The sequence below is a fragment of the Pleuronectes platessa genome, chromosome 10 (genome assembly GCF_947347685.1).
Source record: "Pleuronectes platessa chromosome 10, fPlePla1.1, whole genome shotgun sequence".
NCBI lineage: Eukaryota > Metazoa > Chordata > Actinopteri > Pleuronectiformes > Pleuronectidae > Pleuronectes > Pleuronectes platessa.
The window spans coordinates 2068460-2089623 of record NC_070635.1 but is presented as its reverse complement, the minus strand read 5'-3'; the positions used below and the strand labels follow the sequence as shown (position 1 = coordinate 2089623).

General features: G+C 43.7%; 2 protein-coding genes across 2 annotated transcripts in view; both read left to right on the top strand.

Annotated features, from left to right (window-relative positions):
- The window catches only part of cspg5a (chondroitin sulfate proteoglycan 5a), a 29088-nt gene extending 21525 nt beyond the window's left edge, over positions 1-7563 (top strand). The window contains 3 exon segments of the mRNA XM_053432207.1: positions 769-925; positions 3599-3655; positions 7396-7563. Of these exon segments, the coding sequence (XP_053288182.1) occupies positions 769-925; positions 3599-3655; positions 7396-7563 (382 nt within the window).
- An 8843-nt stretch (positions 7564-16406) lies between these two features.
- Positions 16407-19179, top strand: elp6 (elongator acetyltransferase complex subunit 6). The gene is made up of 7 exons (XM_053432519.1): positions 16407-16709; positions 16874-16952; positions 17044-17114; positions 17610-17734; positions 17957-18158; positions 18304-18465; positions 18674-19179. The coding sequence occupies exons 1-7, from the start codon at positions 16656-16658 to the stop codon at positions 18797-18799; spliced, it is 819 nt and encodes a 272-aa protein (XP_053288494.1). The 5' UTR covers positions 16407-16655; the 3' UTR covers positions 18800-19179.
- The last annotated feature ends 1985 nt before the right edge of the window (positions 19180-21164 follow it).

Here is a 21164-nt window from a genome sequence, read left to right as displayed (position 1 = left end):
GCCTCTGAGCGGAGAATCGTTGTTCATGTGTGAAAGACAAAGTCCTGGAGACTTTCTGCATCAATATCCTCATCACATCCAAAATAAGTTGACAGAAGACAGATCTATTGAAACCTTTGAATCGTATCTACGTCTGTGGCACGCGGGTCAAAGTTCAGCGTCTGTGGGAACTTTAACCTGAAGGTCAAAAAATCAAATCTTTGTTGCATCACAGATAAGATGTTTGTGTCTGTTGTGTTATCTCTGTTTGTCGTTTCACAAACAGAGGACGTGAACTTGCCGTCAAACTAATTCTGCTTTCCTGCTATTTTCTCCCCCCCCCCCCCCCCCCCCTCCTTCTGCTCCTCTGACACCCCCGTCTTTCTTCAACGATGGAATCTTCGTCCTGAATTTTTTGTTGCTTTCTCTCGTCCACTTTTGTCCTTTAATTCCTCGTCGGTCGCCCTTTGCTCTCATCATCTCTCCATCGGTGTTTTCTCTTCCTCACACTTCGTTAATTCCTTCTTCCTCTTCGTCCTCCTGGATCTTCAAACTCTTTCTACTTTTCAAAACCTCTTTAATTTCATCATCTCGTCCTTTTTATTGTACCTTCCTCTAATCTTTCCTTTCATGTCTCTGCCGGTGATCTTGTGTCTTTCCTTCTTTCTTTCTCCTCATTTCTTCACGTCTCTCCAACCGATTCCTCCTCTTCCTCGCCCTCCTTGTGATCTCATTCTTTCTCTCTTCTCCTCTCCTCCTCTGCTCCTCCCTCCATCCTCCGACTCCCAGCAGTAAGTACCGGCCTTCATCGGAGCAGCACAATGATAATTTCTCGCTGTCCACCATCGCTGAGGGCTCCCACCCAAATGTAAGGAAACTGTGCGACACCCCTCCTAACGTCCCTCATGCCCGTGCATTGGCTTACTATGATAACATTATCTGTCAGGTAACGTGGTTCTCGCCTCTCTCTCTCACCCCCTTTTTTCTGCATCTCCCCCCTGCCCGCTCCCCCCCCCCCGCTTCCCCCGACCCTCCCTCTAATGCATGGGCATGAGTATTCTACAATACTCAGAGTGTGACACGATGAAGGAGGGGGAATGGGCGGGGTCCAAGTATGAGGATGGATGATGGGAGTTTTCTAGAGTGGCGGGTGAAATCGAAACGAGGATGGTTGTAGTCTGAAGGCTGAGCGTCATAATTCATAATCTTAAAAGTCCCCAAGAAGTTTTCCAATATATAGACGATATAAGATTATATAAGTCGTCAAACTCAGATATACAAACGAGGATCTCAGGGAGGACTGCTCTCCGGCAACACACTGGCTCCGGAGCCTCATCGATTTTTATTTTGTCTATTGATTTAGTTTTGCGGTTTATTTCTTACACACACACACAAAGACACACACACACTTAAGTATAATAAAACATGAAATGAGTTGACGCTCTGCATGGAGCTGCTCTAGAAATCGTAATTTTTAGTCTTTGCTCTTGACGACTTATTTTAAGATCGTCACACAACGTCCACTGATTTATTGTGACATTTATTTTCACGCAGACAATGAACAGCTGTAAATCAGCTCCGATGGTGAATCAGGGCGCCGACACCTCCGGGGGGGTTAGGGGTTAAATTCCCCCTGGAACCATACGGATTAGACAGTTATGGAGCGTCCCCACAGCGCCGGCAGCGACCCGCCCGGGCTTTAACCCGAGCCCCTTTTTACGAGAAAACTCCCACAGTCCTTTGCGGCGACCCCCTGGCCCACCCCCTCCTCTCTCTGAACTGCTCTCTCTCTCCTCTGGTCACCTCTTGCATTGGTATGTCATGGCATGCCTGCTCTTTTCTGCTAACATGCGCCATCCGGTGGACATGTGTGCCACTGCAGCTGTGCTATGCTAACTGTCCTGCTAACCAAATGCTCTTCTTTACTTGTTTATCCTGAAAAATGGTCGAGGGAGGGCGGGACTGTTACGATTGGTCAAAGGGGGTGGGGGTGGGGGGTGGTGGGGGGCTAGGATGATGTCACAACCAGGTAAGCTAAAGGGGATGTGGGGAATGTTCGGGGGTTATCAGGATAAACATCTGAGATGCAACGCCCCGCTGGTGCCTGCAGGCGGCAGTGGAGAGCCGACAGGTGCCTCCCTAACTGAAGCATGGGTAGCGAGTAGCGGCAACGCGGCGGTCGTAGCAGCATGGGTAGTTCTAGTGCTACAACCGGGGTCCAGTTTGTTTTGTTTTCATTCTTACTTGATGTGGTACCACCCTCTAACAACTCCATCAGTAGTTCACTGCAGCGATTAGTTCTTCTCAAAGTCTCATGTGCCTTTACAAACTGTTTTCACTTCCCCTAATAGTCAAGAAATCACTAAACATCCGTCATCACCTCCCAACAACATCTCTCAAATGTCACCCATTTATCACAACCCCTCAAATCCTTAATCATCCAAAGGATCGAATAGTTTTGAAATTGTTTCTTATGGCTCATTTGAGGACATTTAAAGGTGCCGTGTGGAGTTTCTGACCACTAGAGGTGCTAGAGAGCAGTTTTTGATGCTGACAGATTTTGTTTCACAGAATCAGAATCAGAATCAGAATCAGAAAGTATTTATTGCCAAGTAGGTTTACACCTACAAGGAATTTGCATACAATTGGTGCATATTATTGGTTATTGGTTATTGGTGCATACAATGAACATAGAAACATAAAAACATAAAAACACAATAAATACAACACACATAAGCACACTGATTCACACTTGGTAATGTAGGAGTGTGGGGAATTAAAGAATTCCATAGATGTTGATATTTCAAACTTAACAGATCTAAATCTGGATGTCCACTACTTAGAATTAACCCATAAATAGATCTTTTTTTATCGTCTTTTAAACTTAAGCTTTTTATAATTTTATTTATTTACGTTGCTTATTTTTAAAGCTACACCTGAATAGATTGAATACGATAAACAGGTTTTTTTCTGGATTCAGATTCAGTATTGATTTGTATTCCTGTAAATGAGTTCAGTTCAGTTTTTGTTTGAAAAAAAAAACCCAACACAAATGTTTCCATCTCCTATTCATCCCCTGGTTTCTTCCTCTAACACATTTCAATAACACATCCTGAATTATCCTTGAAATAAACACCAAACTCTCTCAAAACCAAAGTAAAACCATCCCAACCGACCAGTTCCCCCCCAAATAAATAACCCAAACACACGGACTAATAAAACGAATAACCTCAGCTCCCTTCCACACTAACAGCCCAGTGTCTGCAGAGGACAGATCCAGAGCTGTGTTTACTGCTCTCACACAGAAACACTGTGAGGACGCACCAGAGTGTGTGTGTCTGTGTGTGTGTGTGTGTGTGTGTGTGTGTGTGTGTGTTTCCTCGGAGGTGCGACAGACAGCCGGGAATCTCAGCTGTCGTCTGAGAGGACGTTTCTCTTCACCTCCTCTGTCTCTCTCCATCTCTCTCAATCTCTCTGTACCGTCTCTGATCTGTCGCCTCTCCCTCACTCCTCCTCGTCCTCTGTCTCTCGACTGTCCGTCTCTGTCTTGTCTCTGAGGATTTGGACCTTGAGTGGTTTTGAGGAGTTATAACCCTTTGCCCCGTCCCCCTCCCCTCAGAAAACCATGAGCAGATACACCTGGGAGTGTAAGACCAAAGAGGAGTCCGACTGCGAGGTAAGACCAAAACCCCAAATGTCAGAAAGTCCCGCCCCGCCTCCCTCACCCTCCCAAACAGCTCTCTCATTGTTACTGTGGCCCTGTCAATCACCCTCTCTCAAGCTTGAGTGGACCGATCCGACTCTTAACCCCCCCCACCCCACCCGCCCAGCACATAAAGAAAAACAAAGCCATCGGGAAAACACATTTATAACGTCACCTGTTAGAGGTGAAGATACTTGGGAATAACTTTAACGTGTTATCTTTAATATTTCTCGTCTGAACATAAACATCAGATGTGAAAGGTTCCTCAGACCAGAGGAGGGGTTCTGGGTCTGGATCAGACTAAATCTGGTTCTGTTCCAGAGTGAAAACACTTTGTCAGATAGTTTGGACTTTTTGACCAATCACAGGAAGTAGAGACAGAATTAAACAATAGAAGAAGAAAAAGAGGAAGAAGCAGCTTCAGTCTTCACCTCCGATGATTTAATGTTTCAACCATGAGGACGTTCATGTGTGAAACGTCCCTTTAAAGGTGCAGAGTCTGATTATTACATTCCCCCCCAAAAAACAATTTATAACAGAAATGTACTGACCTTGTGGCGACCTTGTCACACCAGACAGCCGCGGTACCACACACACACACACACACACACACACACACACACACACACACACACACACACACACACACACACACACACACACACCCCTGTGTCCCTGCAGTAATAGAACGACTCGTGTTTAATTCACTGTCATAGATTGAACCTGATTGTCGTCACTCGCTCGTTCTGCACGGTCCGGCCTCACGCTCTCTCTCTCCAAAGAAAACACTGAAATTAAATTATTTGGACGTTGTTATTGTTCAATACTAAATAAATTCAACACACAATGAATTGAGAGGTCAGAGCCGCCTGTAACTTAAGAGGATTGTGTTTCCATCGACCGAATCGTCTCTCAGGACTGAATTGACTGACAGAGCAGACGCTGGAGACAAGTAGAGGAACCGACTCTAATACAATGAGTAAATAATCTCTACGTTAAATACATTCATGTAATCATCATAGTGAGATTTAATCTGAATGGAAAACGCTGGAGCTGATCACTGCTCATGTTCTCCACACAAACACACATACACTGTGCACACAACCCTGAAACCAACACAAACACATATACACTGTGCGCACAACCCTGAAACCAACACAAACACATATACACTGTGCACACAACACTGACATTAATACAAACTCTTGAATCCAAACATGAACCTGATATAAACACATAAACAGTTACCTCAGAGAAGAAGGAGCCAGTCAATAAACACAATGAGTATGGACACACACACACACACACACACATACACACACACATACACACACACACATACACAAACAGAGTCATGAAGCACGTGCAGGCAGATTAATAAACATGCACACTCGTGTCAATTCAAATATTTGAATATCAAGTGTAAACTGTGAATGCAAACCAAAGGATTTTATCAATAGCTGAAGATAAAAAATTATTAATTACAAAAGAAAACAGAGAGAAACAAACAATAAGGACGATGAGCTGCACGAGTCATTTGATCAAATATACAGTTTATACATATATTGTGTATAGAAGTTATATTTCATAATCATAATTAACCGTTTGACTTCCTGCAGAGAGACTTGTTCAATAAAATTATTCCATCACAATAATTTTAAATCCGTTATGATCACATAAACAATATCCATAAATCAGAGCTTTAATACTGAGAATAATGTGTTGGAGGGGGTTTTATATATTTACTTTAAATTCCAAAAGAACATATTCAGCAGCGATAATAATTAAACATCAAATTCTCGCCTGATGCCCATGTGCCTCCACCATCTTCACCACCATCTTCATCTTCATCATCCGAACCCTGTTTATCTCTGTTCCCAAAATGACACCTTTTAAACGTTAAAGTCCTTGTGACTCTGTGCCTCCCCCCCACCCACCCCACCGCCCCCCCCACCGCCCGCCTCCCCTCCACCCAAAATGCGTGACAGAAATGAAATCCAACAAACAAAACACATTTTCCAGTTTCACGCTGACGGGAGGACCGAGGGCCCCTACCCCGTCACCATGGAAGTGACGTACCCGCACGTCCTGCCTGAAGTTACTATCTAGGCCGACAGCCAGCGGGTAAATGCTCTCACTGCTACTTCCTTTCCTAAAAGTGCCATTGAATTCAAACGCAAACATTCAATTAGGGTGTGTGTGTTTGGAAGTGGCACACACGCCTCAGGGCCTGGAATGTGTGTGGATGCCTGTGTAGTGTGTGTGCGGACGACTATCTCACCATACTTGTGTGTGTCGGTGTGTACGTGGGTGCGCTGCGGACAAAGAGGCGCAGACGGACGCCCCCGGGATGCCTCGGTGCGGCCGGGTCGATGACGCCATGCAGCATTAATGGGGATAAGAGGCTGGAAGAAAAAACAGAGCTAAAATGGACTCCGCAATCAATCCCCCCCACCCCCACCCCCCCCACCCTGACCTTAATTCAAATCAGATGACTTAAACCGAGACCTCATAAACACGTAGATACTGTGTTGGTATGTATGACGGTGGTACCAACAGATCACTCTCCAGGATTCACAGGCTCGGTGCTGTTCTGGTTTTGTTCTGCGCAAGAAAATAAAGGAGGAGTTGTGTTATTTATTCTGCATGAGCGACAACACGGGGTTGTGTTGCAGGGGTCCTGCATGTGGATGTGCATGTGCTTCCCCAGCTTGCCTGAGAGGGGGAGGGGGGGGGGGGGGGATGTCGCTCATGCAGGTCACTTCACTGTCTCCTCAACCAAACACAACACGCCAGCCGAGCATGAAGAAGATCAAACAGTGAAGCCTCCAAACTCACTGACTGATGCCTGATACTGAAACTGAACAATACGACAAACACAATGATATTTTGTTTGGTATTTTCAAAGTATTTTTTACTGCATCCTGACTCTAAAGAATCACACCAGTGGTTTATTTTCATTTTGAGCGCTTCTACTTCAAATCAAATATGTGTTGCATCGCTAAACGTTGCTTGCGTTTTTAGTACTTTGATCCAAAATCAAACAATATCCTCACGTTCATGGATCACACAACTCAGGCAAGTGTCAAGAGGTCATTGAATTCAATTTAACACTACAGGAGCCAAAACTCGTGGACACACTGGTGTAGTTCTTTACAGCATGAAGGTGGAAGATGTTAATCTGCTGTATGAAATTTGAGACAAATCAAACAATGTGGGATTGGGACTGAACCACTGTCACCAGTTGGACGATTCTGCAGAACACTGGGTTGCGTTCAGTGCCAATGTTCCCAATGAGACCTGTGACATTTTGGCAGATACAATACAGTGAAGGAACTTTATGGACTAGGAACTAAAACATGCAGGTGTACGCCGTGGTTGCAGGTGTGAGATACAAACTCTAGGCTTCAACATGAGCCTCACACGCTCCACTGCATCACATCAAGGACACACAACTTCCTAAAGTGGCTCTGAACAATGGCACTGAACGTAAAGTGTGAGCAGCAGAATTGTGTAATATGGACGTAGTTCATTGAAGTAAACAGCTGATTTTCTTAAGCAACAACGAAGGTAAAGTTTAAATTCAAACAGCAAAGTTTTCCACCAGTCGGTCACATGAGAGCTGCAGCTGAACAAGTAACATGTTGCCTGTTGTGGTTCTAATTGTACTTTCTACCCCTACCCACCCACCTCCACCCCCCCCCCCTGGGTAGGATGATCCTAATTCCCAGAACAAGCTGGAGGACCCGGTGAAGGCCTCGCCCAAGGAGGACGACTCCCTGAACATCCACAACTCTCTGACCCCCAAACACGAGAACCACAAGGTCCTGGGCGAGGACAACTCCTCGGAGGTAAACTCACTGCAGAACAACATGATGTGAAAAGAAAACACACAAACATCCCCAGCAACCGACAACACGACCCCACGAAAACGACGACAAGGTGCGCCGGCAACAGGAAGCCCCCCCAAACCCCCCCCTGCTCTCCGTCCGTGCGCTGCAGAGTGCGCCTAACCGGTCAACCAACCAACCGGTCAACCAACCAACCAGCCGACCAACCAACCAACCGGTCAACCAACCAACCAACCAACCGGTCAACCAACCAACCAACCAACCGACCAACCAGCCGACCAACCAACCGGTCAACCAACCAACCGGTCAACCAACCAACCAACCAACCAACCAACCAACCAACCGACCAACCGACCAACCGACCAGCCGACCAACCAGCCAACCAACCCAGTCTGCAACCGTCTCTGACACGGCATCACTGCCACCGCTGAAATAAACACTTACACCACCGCCACCGCTGCCACTGCCCGAGTTACCCCGCCCCCCCGCCAGCCTCACCCTGCCGCCGCCTTGCAACCCCCCCCCCCCCCCCCACTTCCTCTTACATCCAGTCACTCCCCTGTTTCGCAGCCCCGCCCCCCTTATTGCTGTCACTCTTCTCTCCTCTTATTTCTTACCTGCACACACACACACACACACACACAAACACACATACGCACATGCACATAGTGTGCATACACATACAGTGAAAAGATGAAGTCATAAACATGCTTATATGTATACACACATACACACCTTCCCCTGCCTGCATTGGTGTATTTTGTAAAAAGAAAGAAATCATACAGAAGTTTAAAACTTACGTAAAACGTCATTGTAAAAAAAAAAAAATGTTACGATAAAGCTACTGAGAGGTTTCGATGTTTGTCTGACTAATCCAGTGAGTATGTATAAATATTGGAAAAAAAATTGCTTGGATTGATTTAAAACGAAGCAACACAATGTGTCTTGGTTTTCTTTGATGTGATTTCTAATCCTTTGATGTACTTGTTTTTTTTTTTGTACTTTTTTGGGACTTCGAACTGAGATCTAAACCAACGTGATTCAGACAGTTGTTGAAATAAAACCTTTTTAACATGACCTCTGTGGAGCCTGTGTTTTCCTCTGCGCTGTACCCCCCCCCCCCCCCCCTCCTCTTCTGTCCCCTGAACTCTGATGCTCTCTGCATGGCTTTGAACTGCTTAGATCCTGGTGGAACAGGTGCTTGCACACAAACACCCACACAAACATTCGAGTTTGGCTCAGATTATTTTTACTATTTGATGCCAAATACTTTCACCGACATCATGATGGTAGAACCCTTCACATGTAATCTTGCTCTTGTATCAAAATGATGATTTATCAGGCTTTCAGAACTCATCATCTCACGGCTGAGTGGTCGTGGACGTGGTTCAGCTCTTATCAAATGACCAGAATCGCTTCCAAATTTTTTTTGATGAGGCTGGACGTCTCATTAGCAGAGTTCATACATTTTCAAATACAAACTTCATAGTATGGATGAGGCCTGAGGTCAAATGTTAAGAACTAAACCATCTAAATGAAAAACTAAGACGGTATGATCTGCCGATGAAGCCCAAGAAATGTGGCTGAAAGCTTTGGATTAAATTAGGTCCAGATTATTATGACACAGATATTACGAGACAAGGGTCAGAAGATGTTTAATATTTTAGTTTTCTTCACATTCTTCAGTTGGTATTTCAACCGAGAAACTATAAGCTGGACGATATACGTAGAAAAGTGGTAAACAAGGATCCCAGAGAAGTTAATGAGCTGATGCTGCGTTAAGAAATCTCCCAGAACTCCTGGGTTTATGAAAATAAATCATCCAAGCAGATAAAAGTATAATAATCATAAGTTAAAAGTTTAAAAACTCTTGTATTACATGGACGTGAGCTGCAGAGCAACAGACAGAGAAATGGATCGATGTGTTTTTCACAGGAGTCGGATGTGAAAGACAGAAAGACGACGATGAGGTCCACCGTCCTCAGAGTGGACAGTTGGTTTCTGTTGAAGAAAATAAAATGTCTTCACAGCTCATACATCACGACGACACACTCAGAGAACCAGGCTGCTGCTTCTGCATGTGTCCTGCCTCCAGAGCTGCTTCCCCTGCAAACACACACAAACACACACAGACACACAAAGACATGCTCATCATAGATAACACATAAATCACACTCGCAAAGGAACAAACACAAAATGACCTGACATGAAAAACGCACCTTCTGCAGACACACACATAGACAGATAAGTTACACTTGTGCTGTAAGTGCATGTAGAGACAGAGATACAACAAACACACAAACATGGAAACGTAGACGTCGAAGTTTAATTGCAAAAGTCAAAAAATAAAAGATTTGTATCCTGTAGTAATAATACTTTATTTTAATATAATGATAAATTGGGATTTGGTAAAATCCATTTTTAGTGACGGTGATTTTATTTATTGAATTCATTTTGAATTAACACTGAATTAACAATTTCAAAGAGTTTTATTTTCCGTGGACGAATAGAAATTAACTCCTCATGTCCGTCTCTACACACACTCACACAGACACACAAACCTCCCACACATATTTCAGCTCCACTCTATAGAACTTTTTGTTCTATTCATGATGCTGAACTAACACAAAAGGGAACACACTCACACACACACACCACACACACACACACACACACACACACACACATATGCACACTTTATAGTATACATACACAAAGCATCTGTCAGCTTCCCATGCTCACTCCTACTCCCTTACACACAAACACACACATACATATTTGTATTTCCATACTTGTGAGGCCCCTTACTAATGTAACGCATGTAATTCTTTAATTTACACACTAGAATAACAAAGGCCAAATCCAAGTCAAGTTCAAAGTCCTTATAAGCAAGTTCAAGGGAAATTGTATTAGTAGTATTTTATTACTATAACTACAACACGTTACTACTTCATTACTGACTGAAATACCAAGTTATTGAAGTGTTAAATCTCACGTGAAGAGTCTGGAGACAAATCTCGATGGATCTGAAACTTAATTAAGTTCAAGTCGATGAAAACTAGTGATTCAAGACAAACGCACAGAGGCCGGAGTCCTACAGCGGCTGCAGCTTCATCTTGACTCATTACTTGAAGTCTGAAGTAATTTAGTTAAAGACAATTTCATCACTGGAGTCCACTGGGTCCTTGTGGCCTTAAGACCCACTCCTGTCCTCTAGGCTGGAGATCACAGATGTCTAGGTGGAGCCCAATATTTCCAGGAACAATCTATCGACCTATTGGAAGCAGGTGCACATGGAGAGAATGTGAGAGCAACGCTGACCCTGATGTTAGTGTGTGTGCAAACGTGGCCATGAACTCATCACTCGAACAACACGCAACCCTCAGTGGACACGGAACGTTCGGTCAGCCCATAAATCTCACGTCATCAAGTCTCAGTTCATCTGGAGTCACTAGGCAGAAGTCAAAATCCAAGTTTTAATCCTCAGACAAAATGGTTTCTGTTTCAGAAACAGCCTCAGTCTACAAATAGAGTGGTTCCCACAGGGATAGAAGTCTGACAACAGAAACACACAACTCTCACCCGTGTGATAAACAACCCTGAATGCGTCTCACAAGAGGCCGCACCTCCACCACCGCCACCCTTTGTCCCCTTTCTCGGGTTAAACAGCACGGCATTGTGGGGGCGCCTTCCCAGGATGGAGGGGGCTCTGAAGGGTAGGGGAGGGTGTGTGTGTGTGTGTGCCTCTCTCTTTTCTTCAAATAAATAAAGCAAGGTCGGGTGGAGGGGATGGAGGGGGTGGAGGGGCGGGGGGGTGTCTCAGGCCCCAAAAAGCAGAAGAAGAAAAGAATCCAGAAAAGGAAACAGCGCTTATCAAAACGACAAAAACAGCTTCGACGGTCATTATCACACCTCTTTCATTCCTGCTGGCCAGTCTCACACACACACACACACACACACACACACACACACACACATTCACACACACTAAAGGACAATCTCCTCCGAAGGGAAGCAAGTGAAGTACCAGTGGACGCCATGGCAACAAGTGGGCATTACATTACCAGCAGAGGGAAGTGAAGGGGGGGGGGGGGGGGGGATGCTGTCATCGCTCTGAGACACTGAGCCTCTATTCAGTTGTTTTATAAGAGTAGAGAAAGTTGCCTCGGTTTAAAGCCACAGATATGGATTCTGTGGCCGATATTAGAAGTGAAATATTCCACAAACTGTTCGTGTGAAAAAATAACAACGGGAATTTTAGTTTGAAGGAGCAGAAACTATTTTACTTCTGGTTGATCTGTTTTCATCACAACACGCTGACCCCTGAGAGTGTGTGAGTATGTGTGTTTGTGTGTGTGTGTGTGTGTGTGTGTGTGTGTGTGTGTGTGTGTGTGTGTGTGTGTGTGATCTCCTTGAGTTCTAGCGGAAACATATTTCCGATGCTGCAGACCGAGCAGAGCGGGTCAGAACCTCGGTGACCTCCGGGGTCTAACCTGCAGTACCACACACAGACACACGGGGGCGGACGGATTGGACGAGGCAGATTAAGTGACTCTCGTGCAGCTTTACTGTCATCTCGTAATAAACTGTAGAATATCAGAGCATTAAAAACCGCTCGCGACTGCACTTTAGGTTCAGCCTCACGTCCTGTGATCTGGTCAGACGACCCCAATCCTACAGCCAGCTGTCACTTACAGTTGTCTCATACCCCCCCCCCCCCCCCCACACACACACACACACAGACACACACACTGACATCATCATGCAGTAGTCAGAAAACCTCCAGACTTCAACTTCTTTATTATAATCAATATTTTTGTGCTGACACCCGATCAGGTCTGTGAGGAATCACCAGATAAAACAAGTGGGATCGAGTGTGGTGGTACATTTTTAATCAGGTTTGTATCAATCAGAAGATTAAGGTCACAGTAAGAAGGAAATATAATATACCATAGTTGAGTGTATTCGGAAAAATATAAAAGCTATAGAATTGCGTCCTCTTTTTCGTGTTATTGCAGCTTTACGTAAAAATACAGAAGCATCAGAACTGAAAGTAGAAAATTGTATATGTTGAATTCGATTGTATTTTCTGCCTAATTTAATATCTTGTTGTGACCCTGATATAAAACTGAGAGGTCTATTAGTTAAACATGTTGCATAATCAGTCATCACATTGTGTTGCTCTTGTTTCCTCGAACTCTCATCTCTGGAATAGTGTAGTTTAAAGCAGTGGATGTAGAAAAAGGCATAAAACACACAAAACACAACTGAGAACATGCAGTGAAATACAAAAAAACTCAACGTTATACAACAGGCAGCTAATCTACCGAGGTATTTCATAGGCACCATTATGCAGCCCAGTTCTCTGCAGCTCGAACATGAGGAGGATAAACGGCTCTCTGGGGTTTAGAGTGTGTGCGGAGGCGACTGATGGTGTAAGAGAGGAAGCAGGAGAGAAGCTGTGAGACAGAGAACATGTGAAGACGAGTCAAGATTCAATCTCTCTTTTTTTTTTTTCCTCTTCTCTCTGCCGTTCCAAGTTAAACCTGCTGGGACTTGGGATTCATCCGCGGCCTGTGATTGGCTGACGATGTGGTGGAATGATGGTGTTAGGATCCCGAAGGGGCGGCTGTGATTGGCTGACGCAGGCGCGCTCACACATAGCAATGTGTGATGGAGGCATGCACAAACGCTCCAAGTCATGCAGTCATGTGTGCAAAAATCACACACACATGACGAGGCTCGGGTGAGCACAAAATGTACGGTGGTGGATTCACATGCATGCACAAGAAAAAATAGTGACACACACGTTCACACACAAAGAAAACTGTGCACTTGATTTAGATTTAAATGCACAAGCACAGTGTGTCTCACTAAGCTGCCTGAAAAGAAAAGATTGAAACCAAGAGGAAAGAAGAGAAGCCGAGGTGGGGGAGTGCGTGTGAATGTTTGTGAGTGCATGTGTGTGAGTGCATGTTTAATGTGTGTGTTGTGTGTATTGTGTGTGTGTCGTGGTGGGGAGGGGGTGAGGTCTAAACGGATCATTCTGGCTCTGTCTAGTTTACTAATGAGGCTCGGAGGAATGCTGCTGATCTTCTTTTCTGATGGAAATCTAGCGATACATTACCAAACAGCAGAGTAAGCCCCTCTACACACACAGACACACACACACACACACACACCCCTCATGTGCTGCTCTACATGTGAATGAGTGACTGGTTTGGCAGCCGAGCAAAGCGATGGCAGTGACTTCAGACGACCGAGAGTCAACTGACGAGGCCCCGTGACTAAATAAACTCTTATCTTGTTGTGGTCAAAGACGCAGTGTTGTGTTGTTTTCATTTGGACGACACCCCTCACCAGCTGTCACTCAAGATAACGTGTCTGGGAATGTTCTGAACCCGTCTGACCTGCTGCTGCACAAAGAGCCGTTCACCTTTTTATTTAAATGTCAGTGAAGGTCGTCTCAGTTGTATCGATGAGACCCAGTTACTTTTGTTGTGTACTCTGGTTGCACTGTGGGTATTTGTATGAATCCTCTGTGCACGTGTGTTTGTGTCTCTGTCGATGTACTTGTGTATTTGCACGTCAATAACCAAACCGTTCCTTCATCGAAAGGTGACCATCGACCTGGAGATCCACCTCGCCAAGAGGACAAGGACGAAGCCCTCCGGAGGACCGTTAGCCCGATATGACGTCTACCTCTACAGGGTGCCCAGATCCGAACCAAAAACCTCCAGCCGGCCCCACGCTACGACTGCTAACAGCCCCAGCAGAGCCAAGGACCGAGTACTGCGATGGGAGGACGACATGTACCCTCCTTCTCCACCTTGTTCCATCTGCAGCCCCGGCAGTACCCAGTCGCTGCCTGTGCCCACGACAGATGAGCTTCAGGAGTCCAGACCCAGGACGCTGAACCCCTCCACCCCCTGACAAACCTCCTGTCAAAGTTCTTATTCAGGGAACAACACTTTTCTATCGAGTTTTGATTCCGTAGTTCAACGTGTGTGTCTCAGGTTAAAAGAAGAAGCTGGAGAATTCTTATTCAGGTTCAAGTGTTGGATCAGGACAACGAACATGGACGGAGACTCAAACAGACGATGAGCTTTAATCTTCTATTAGAGGAACAACTGGGAAACTGCTGTTCAGGGAAAGATGGAGAGTATTTGAGAATAAATACACAAAAGTTGTTGTGATGCAGGTTTCAAGAAATATGTCATTGTTAATGAAAAATGAATGAAGGTTTATAAGTGTATTTTTGTTGATATTCTGAGTATATTTGAGCCAAATGGTAAAAGCAAACTAACATTAAGCAAATCTAATTTAATACATGATTATTGACTGAGTTGGAGAAATATCTAACACTGATAAATATGTTTATTTTGTTTTATATTTAAACGAGTGATTGATGTAATTTTCAGGTGGTGATACAACAACCGAGATTTAGAAACAGTAATAATCCAAAAGCAGCAGATACTGATCAATACAACTAAAACTTGTATAAACTATATATAAAGATGTGTATGTCGAGAAATGTCATTTTATTGCACTGTGCTGATTTGTGACAGTATCTGACGCATGAGAACTTCAGTGACAGTAGAAATCTGTCAGGTGTTCAACAGGTGTAAATAAAGATGGCCGACCTGCACCTGTGCTCTTTAATAATGAAATGTGTGACAAGAACGACCTGAAATGACAGAAAAACATCTTTGAGAAACATTTTTTCAACGTATAATTTGATTTGTTTTGTTTGGTCCATACACGTCCTATTCGCTAACATGGAGGAGGCGTCTGGTGAGTATTAAATCTGCTGCTGCACAGGAAACAGTGAAGATAGAAATGTTTAAAGATTAAAATGCAGATTTGTTGCAGTTCTCCTCCTGAGGGTTGTGATGCTGAGATGTTCGGGAGCTGCACACTGCCATCTGCTGATTCAATGATCAGATGCTCATGTTTCCATCTCCCATTTTACTGCTGTGTGGTGTAACTTCATTGATCTGACTAAGATGGACGACTTACTCCATGCATTTGATTGATGCCTGATTGAGATAAATTAGTAAGCTGGATTTTTGTTTATCTATTTTATGCAGATAAACTTTGTATTGATCTTTGAGTGTGAGAGATAAAATATAAAAGACAACAGGTGTGAATTTGAAATGTGAACTCGACGGGTGAAGATTTCCTTTCAAATGACCATGAGAGAGCTGCAATATAATAGTATGTATTAATATATTCATATTATTTACTTGAAATATAACATAACAATATTACTTTATCTGTCAGAAATTACACATGACAGGATCAGGAATTTATTAACAGACAGATAAACTAATGATAAAGCCTATATGATCATTTGAATTATTATTTTTAACCATTCAAGTTAATTAATAGTAAATTAAATGTTTTATATTTTCAGTAATACAAATTTACATTTGCTGCAAGTTTCAAAGCTATGTTAAATTATTCTTATATAATTTTTGTTATTCATATTCGTCTTCTTCTTCCTATTATTAATGTTATTGATATTATGATATATATTCCCTAAATGCACCTGCTGCCAGTCACCCATTAATACCGCTCCACCAGCAGGAGTCGCTGTTTGTGAATCAACGAGGAGACACAACGAAGAAGTCCCCACACGTCACCAAAGATCGTCTAGGAAGATGCTTTTCATGAACATTAGATGCTTGGTTAAGGAAAACGCATGAAAACTTATAATTTCAACCTGGAATTTGATGATAAATAAAATCCTCACACGTGACTCTGGAGAACAAGTTAATATGCAGCAGTGAACATGATGCTAACACATGAGCTAATATAGCTAGCCCGTGATCAGAGAGGATCTTTCCTCTGGCAGAAATCAGATGCAGAGTGACACCTCCTGTTATATGTACACTCTTCGTATGTAGCATGCTGCCTGACGTTAGCACCGCAACTAGCTGGTTAATAAACAAAGCTAATAAAGCAGAAAAACCTCACGTTGCGGCAACAACAGTGTATTTACAACAAGGGGATTTTAAGTAAACAAAAACAACAACAACCTCTCATTGTACCGCTGTGTTTCCCACGTGGACGCGTTTAGCTCGTGTTGTTGACAGTTAGCTTAGCCATTTAGCTTCGCCATGTACACGGAGCTCAACAGCATCCTGAACTCTGGTCCTGACAGCTTCACTCAGGTGACACTCACCTTTCACTGCATTACACTATATATATTAAGACACAACTCACTGCTCTGGGTGCTAATGCTAACGTGTGTCCTCCTGTTGTTCCTGGTGTAGACATTAGCATCTGAGTAGCTCGTTCACCACAAGTGTGTTTGTTTGTGTTTGTGTCCTCACAGGGAGAATTCATCCTCCTGTCAGACAGACAGAGTGATGCCTCTTTCCTTGTTCACCACTTCCTGTCCCTCTACCTGCGAGGTGAGATGTGACCACTTGTGTGTGTGTGTGTGTGTGTGTCAGGGAGTAAACATGTGTTTCATCATGTGTGTGTGTGTGTTTTGTGTTTCAGCTCGTTGCAAAGTGTGTTTCCTGGGCCTGGTTCAGTCCTTCAGTCACTACAGTGCAGTCAGTCAGAGGCTGGTGAGTCCCACCACACCTGTCACACTGTCCATGTAACGTTTATAAAGTATTAAATGAAGGCCTCATGATGTTTATGTTTAAAGATGAATTATTGTCATTCATCTACTTTCATCCTAAGCTCCTTTTCAGAAGTTTTTCACATCACATACATGACATTTACATTACTTTACTTGGCAGACTCTGTTCTATCTAAAGCAACTCACAACTGAGGGACAATAGTAAAGTTTTAGTACAGTAGGAGAACTTTTAGTAAGTAACCAAGTGACTAATGTACAGTGCCGTAGATATCTCAACACACTGCAAATTAAGAAAACACATGAAAATTATTAACAACTTCATCAATTTGACAACATCCGCTGCAAAAAAGTCACAACACGTGCAAATACAGAATCACGATGCAAATAGTGATACCTATTGGCTTTGCTTGCTTTAAATGATGACAACATCTTAATGTGTGTGTGTGTGTGTGTGTGTTTGTGTATTGTGTGTTCTCAGGGTGTCAGTCTAACACAAGCGAAGGAGAAAGGTCAGCTGATCTTTCTGGAGGGACTTAACGAATCATTGACTCTTCTGATTCCTCAAAAAACTGATACAGGAAGTGAGGCCATGGACTTCATCAGGTACAATACATCATAACTGGTTTTGTCAAATGTAATTACTCTGTTTCTTTCCATTTATATATGTTTTTGTCAGTTTGTAATCGCTACACCTCATCATATCAAATGTTTGTGAAGTCAACCTTATCATTTCTTCACCTCCACGTTTCTCTGTAGAAACCCTGTAATAAACAACTCAAGCCATTTACTCTGTTGCCCTAGTCTCATTTTCTCTATCTTCTTCAGGGATCCGACCGTCGGCCTGCGGCGTTTGTACGAGTTTGTCCGGTGCAGTTTACAAAGTTCTGGCGGAGAGGAAGAAGATGAGTGGGGCCCCCCCGTTTTGCTGGTGGATGACGTCAGTGTGCTGCTGAGTCTGGGGGTCAGCGCTGGAGCCGTGTTGGACTTCAGTCACTACTGCCGAGCCACAGTCTGCTCCCAGTTACAGGTTTGATTCCTGCCCCTTGAAGTGTGATTGCATCGCAGCTTTGAACCGTCCTGAATGACCTTTTGTTTAAAGCATTTATGTGACCTATACCACTGTCAGGGAACAAGCCAGAGATTCCTCACTAGGATTTTAACTGTGCCTGCAGGGAAACATGGTGATGCTTGTACGCTGCAATGGGGAGGAAGAGGAGGACGGCGGAGATGAGGAAGGCTCAGAACTTCTCCTGAAGGGCCTGACCCACCAGTGCAGCCTCACTCTCAATGTACAGGGTCTCCCAACCGGCTACTGTAGGGACATCCACGGGCAGGTGTGTGTTTGTGTATGTTCCCACAGTTTCTGATTGAACATCATTTCCCCCACACTGAATAGATGAACCAATTGTCCCAATGACAAAATTGTGTTTATAAAAATTACAGTTAGACTTGCCTGGTGTTAATGCCTGAGTATATGTGAATGTGAAAACCTTTCATTTAAAGTGTGATTAACCCTTCAGCCCTTTGTTGTCTTGTTTTCAGGTGGAGGTGTGTTGGAGGAGGAAAGAAGGCGATGGACAGAACACACAGAAGAAACTCTTTCAGTACAAGGTTCATGATAAAGGAGCCTCCTTCTTTGCTCGAGGAACATCCAGTGCTGTTCTCTAGACATCATCCTCATGCACTTTTGTCTCGTCAACATGTGACAACGGACTAATGTTCTCATACAACTGGACCAAACTTATGTTGGTTTGTTAGCTGCCAGGCGGGTTGGCCACATATCTACCAGCTGTGGTCGAGCTTCACAGTCACTGACTCAGTCCAGAGGATCGACGCTGAATCGCTCAGATGTTGTATTTTTCAGTCATTAATACATGAAACTCACACTCACACAAGTAATTTGCTCAGATAAATCAGGTTTACTGTGGTTTCTGCACGTGACGACTATAGACTGATGTGTGTATATCCTGCCATCGTGGTGAATAGTATGTGGAACGTATGTTGTCACACAATAACTTAAGAACAATAAATAAAAGATTTGTACTGGATATGTGGTATGTGAAGACGTATGTGTTCATATAAAAACACAAACAGATTCTGTAACTCAAGAACAATCTGGAGCCAATGACCTGATTAGAGTTTGGCCTACATGTATACATTTGCATATTAATGAGTTCGAAATGAGGTCATGGTGTGACATAAAGAAATCAGTGTTAAGGTTAATTGAATAAACAAGAGTAATTGTAACACTACAAAATGTTCACACAACATAAAACTAATAAAATTGTAAAAACATTCAAGATGTTTATTTCACAGAGGTTATTAAAGTTTAACCTACAAGTACGATTGTGTGAAAAACAGAGAAGGTCCATCATAGCAAACAAAGTAATAAATGACAGAATGATAATTAAAGATAGCGTGAATTAAATATAAAATGTGCATTTAAAAAATAAATATATAGTCTGATGTGTTATACCCCTGGATATGATAGGATTTATTCTTCAAAGACAGACGAAAGCCCAAAATTTAAAAACAAAGTAGAGCAAATACATAATCCGAGTCCAAACAATCCCACACACAATCTTCTAGTGCTTATATTGGAATACAAAAGAAAACAGAAAGAGATTTAATGAGTTCTTCACAGTTTTATATGTTAAAGAAGAATATAATAACTTCACAAAGCATTGAACTACATCTCAGTTAATCACTTTTCTGGTCCCCTGGAAACATTACTTTCTATTTGCAGCTTGCTTCTGTATTTGCACGTGTTGTGTGCATGTGACATCAAATTGATTTACATATTTGCATGTATTTTTTTTAACTTTGGTCTCTCCCGGCCTCCGTAGTAAATAAGGAAGCTCTTCCTCCACATGCTTACCTGTGCGGTCACCCTGGTGTGACCACAGTTCCCGCCTCTAGAGGTCGCTGCGCCCCTCGCTCTGCTCCTCTCGGGGGTCAGAGGTCGGAGGTCAGAGGTCCCCGAGGAACCTGACAACCAGGAGGAACGCTGCACCTTCACGTTAGCGTCGGGTTCCCGGCGAGCAGCTCTTTAGCCTCTGGACGTCCCCCCCTCATCCCCTGGACAGAAGGGAAATAACACGGCGGGGTTTTGGTCTCTTTCCTCCGGAGGACGACAGCAGCTACAGCCGAGGATCCGTGAAGTTAGTCCAGGCAAGTGTGCGGGCTAACCCCCCGTTAGCATGAGCTGCTAGGTGGCAGCATGTGGGTTGTTTAATGCTGTTAGCCCCAGAAGCGGTTCGATCTCCCGGACTCACACAACACTCACACACACACAGACACACACACACGCAGACATTGCGTTGGTTTCTATAAAACCAGGTGAGATCCCCGCACATGTGGGAATTAGCTTCACATGCTATTGCCGCCTCTGCGCGTAGCTAGCTAACTTTAGCGTTGTTAGCTTTAGCTTCTTCTCACACTTTCTGCGTGTCCGGCTTGTTTGTCCACATGTTTGTCAACACCGGCCCCTCGTGTCACGTTCAGTTCGTTCTTTATTTACTCCGAGTTGTGTGTGTCAGTTTGTTAACAACACACATTTCCACTGGGAGCTCACGCTAACGCAACTAGCATCTGTTTAGCCTGTAGCCTGGTGCCATCACAAGTTGTCAAGATGAACGGAGAACATTTGGAGAAACTTCAGACTTCTGCGTGTGTTTTATTAATTTCGTTATTTACATGTAATGTTCGTACATGTTGTCTCTTGGGTTTTAAAAGCTGTGGTTGTGGAGGACAGATGATGCAAGAGTCGCTCAGGGAAAGTTAGCTCACAACAACCACATGAAATCCTCCTGATCTGAAGTGTTGACATGGGTTTTAATGCTTCTTATGAATGAGTGTGTTGTTCCTACTTACATATTATATAATACATATGGATATATAAGTGAGTTTTGTGTGCTACAACCCTGCAGGAGACTTGTAGCTAACGTTAGCTAGCTGTCAGTTAGCCTGCAGGGTTGATGTGTGACAGTTCCTGAAAAGGAAGCTTCACTTCACACGAGAAACACTCTCACTT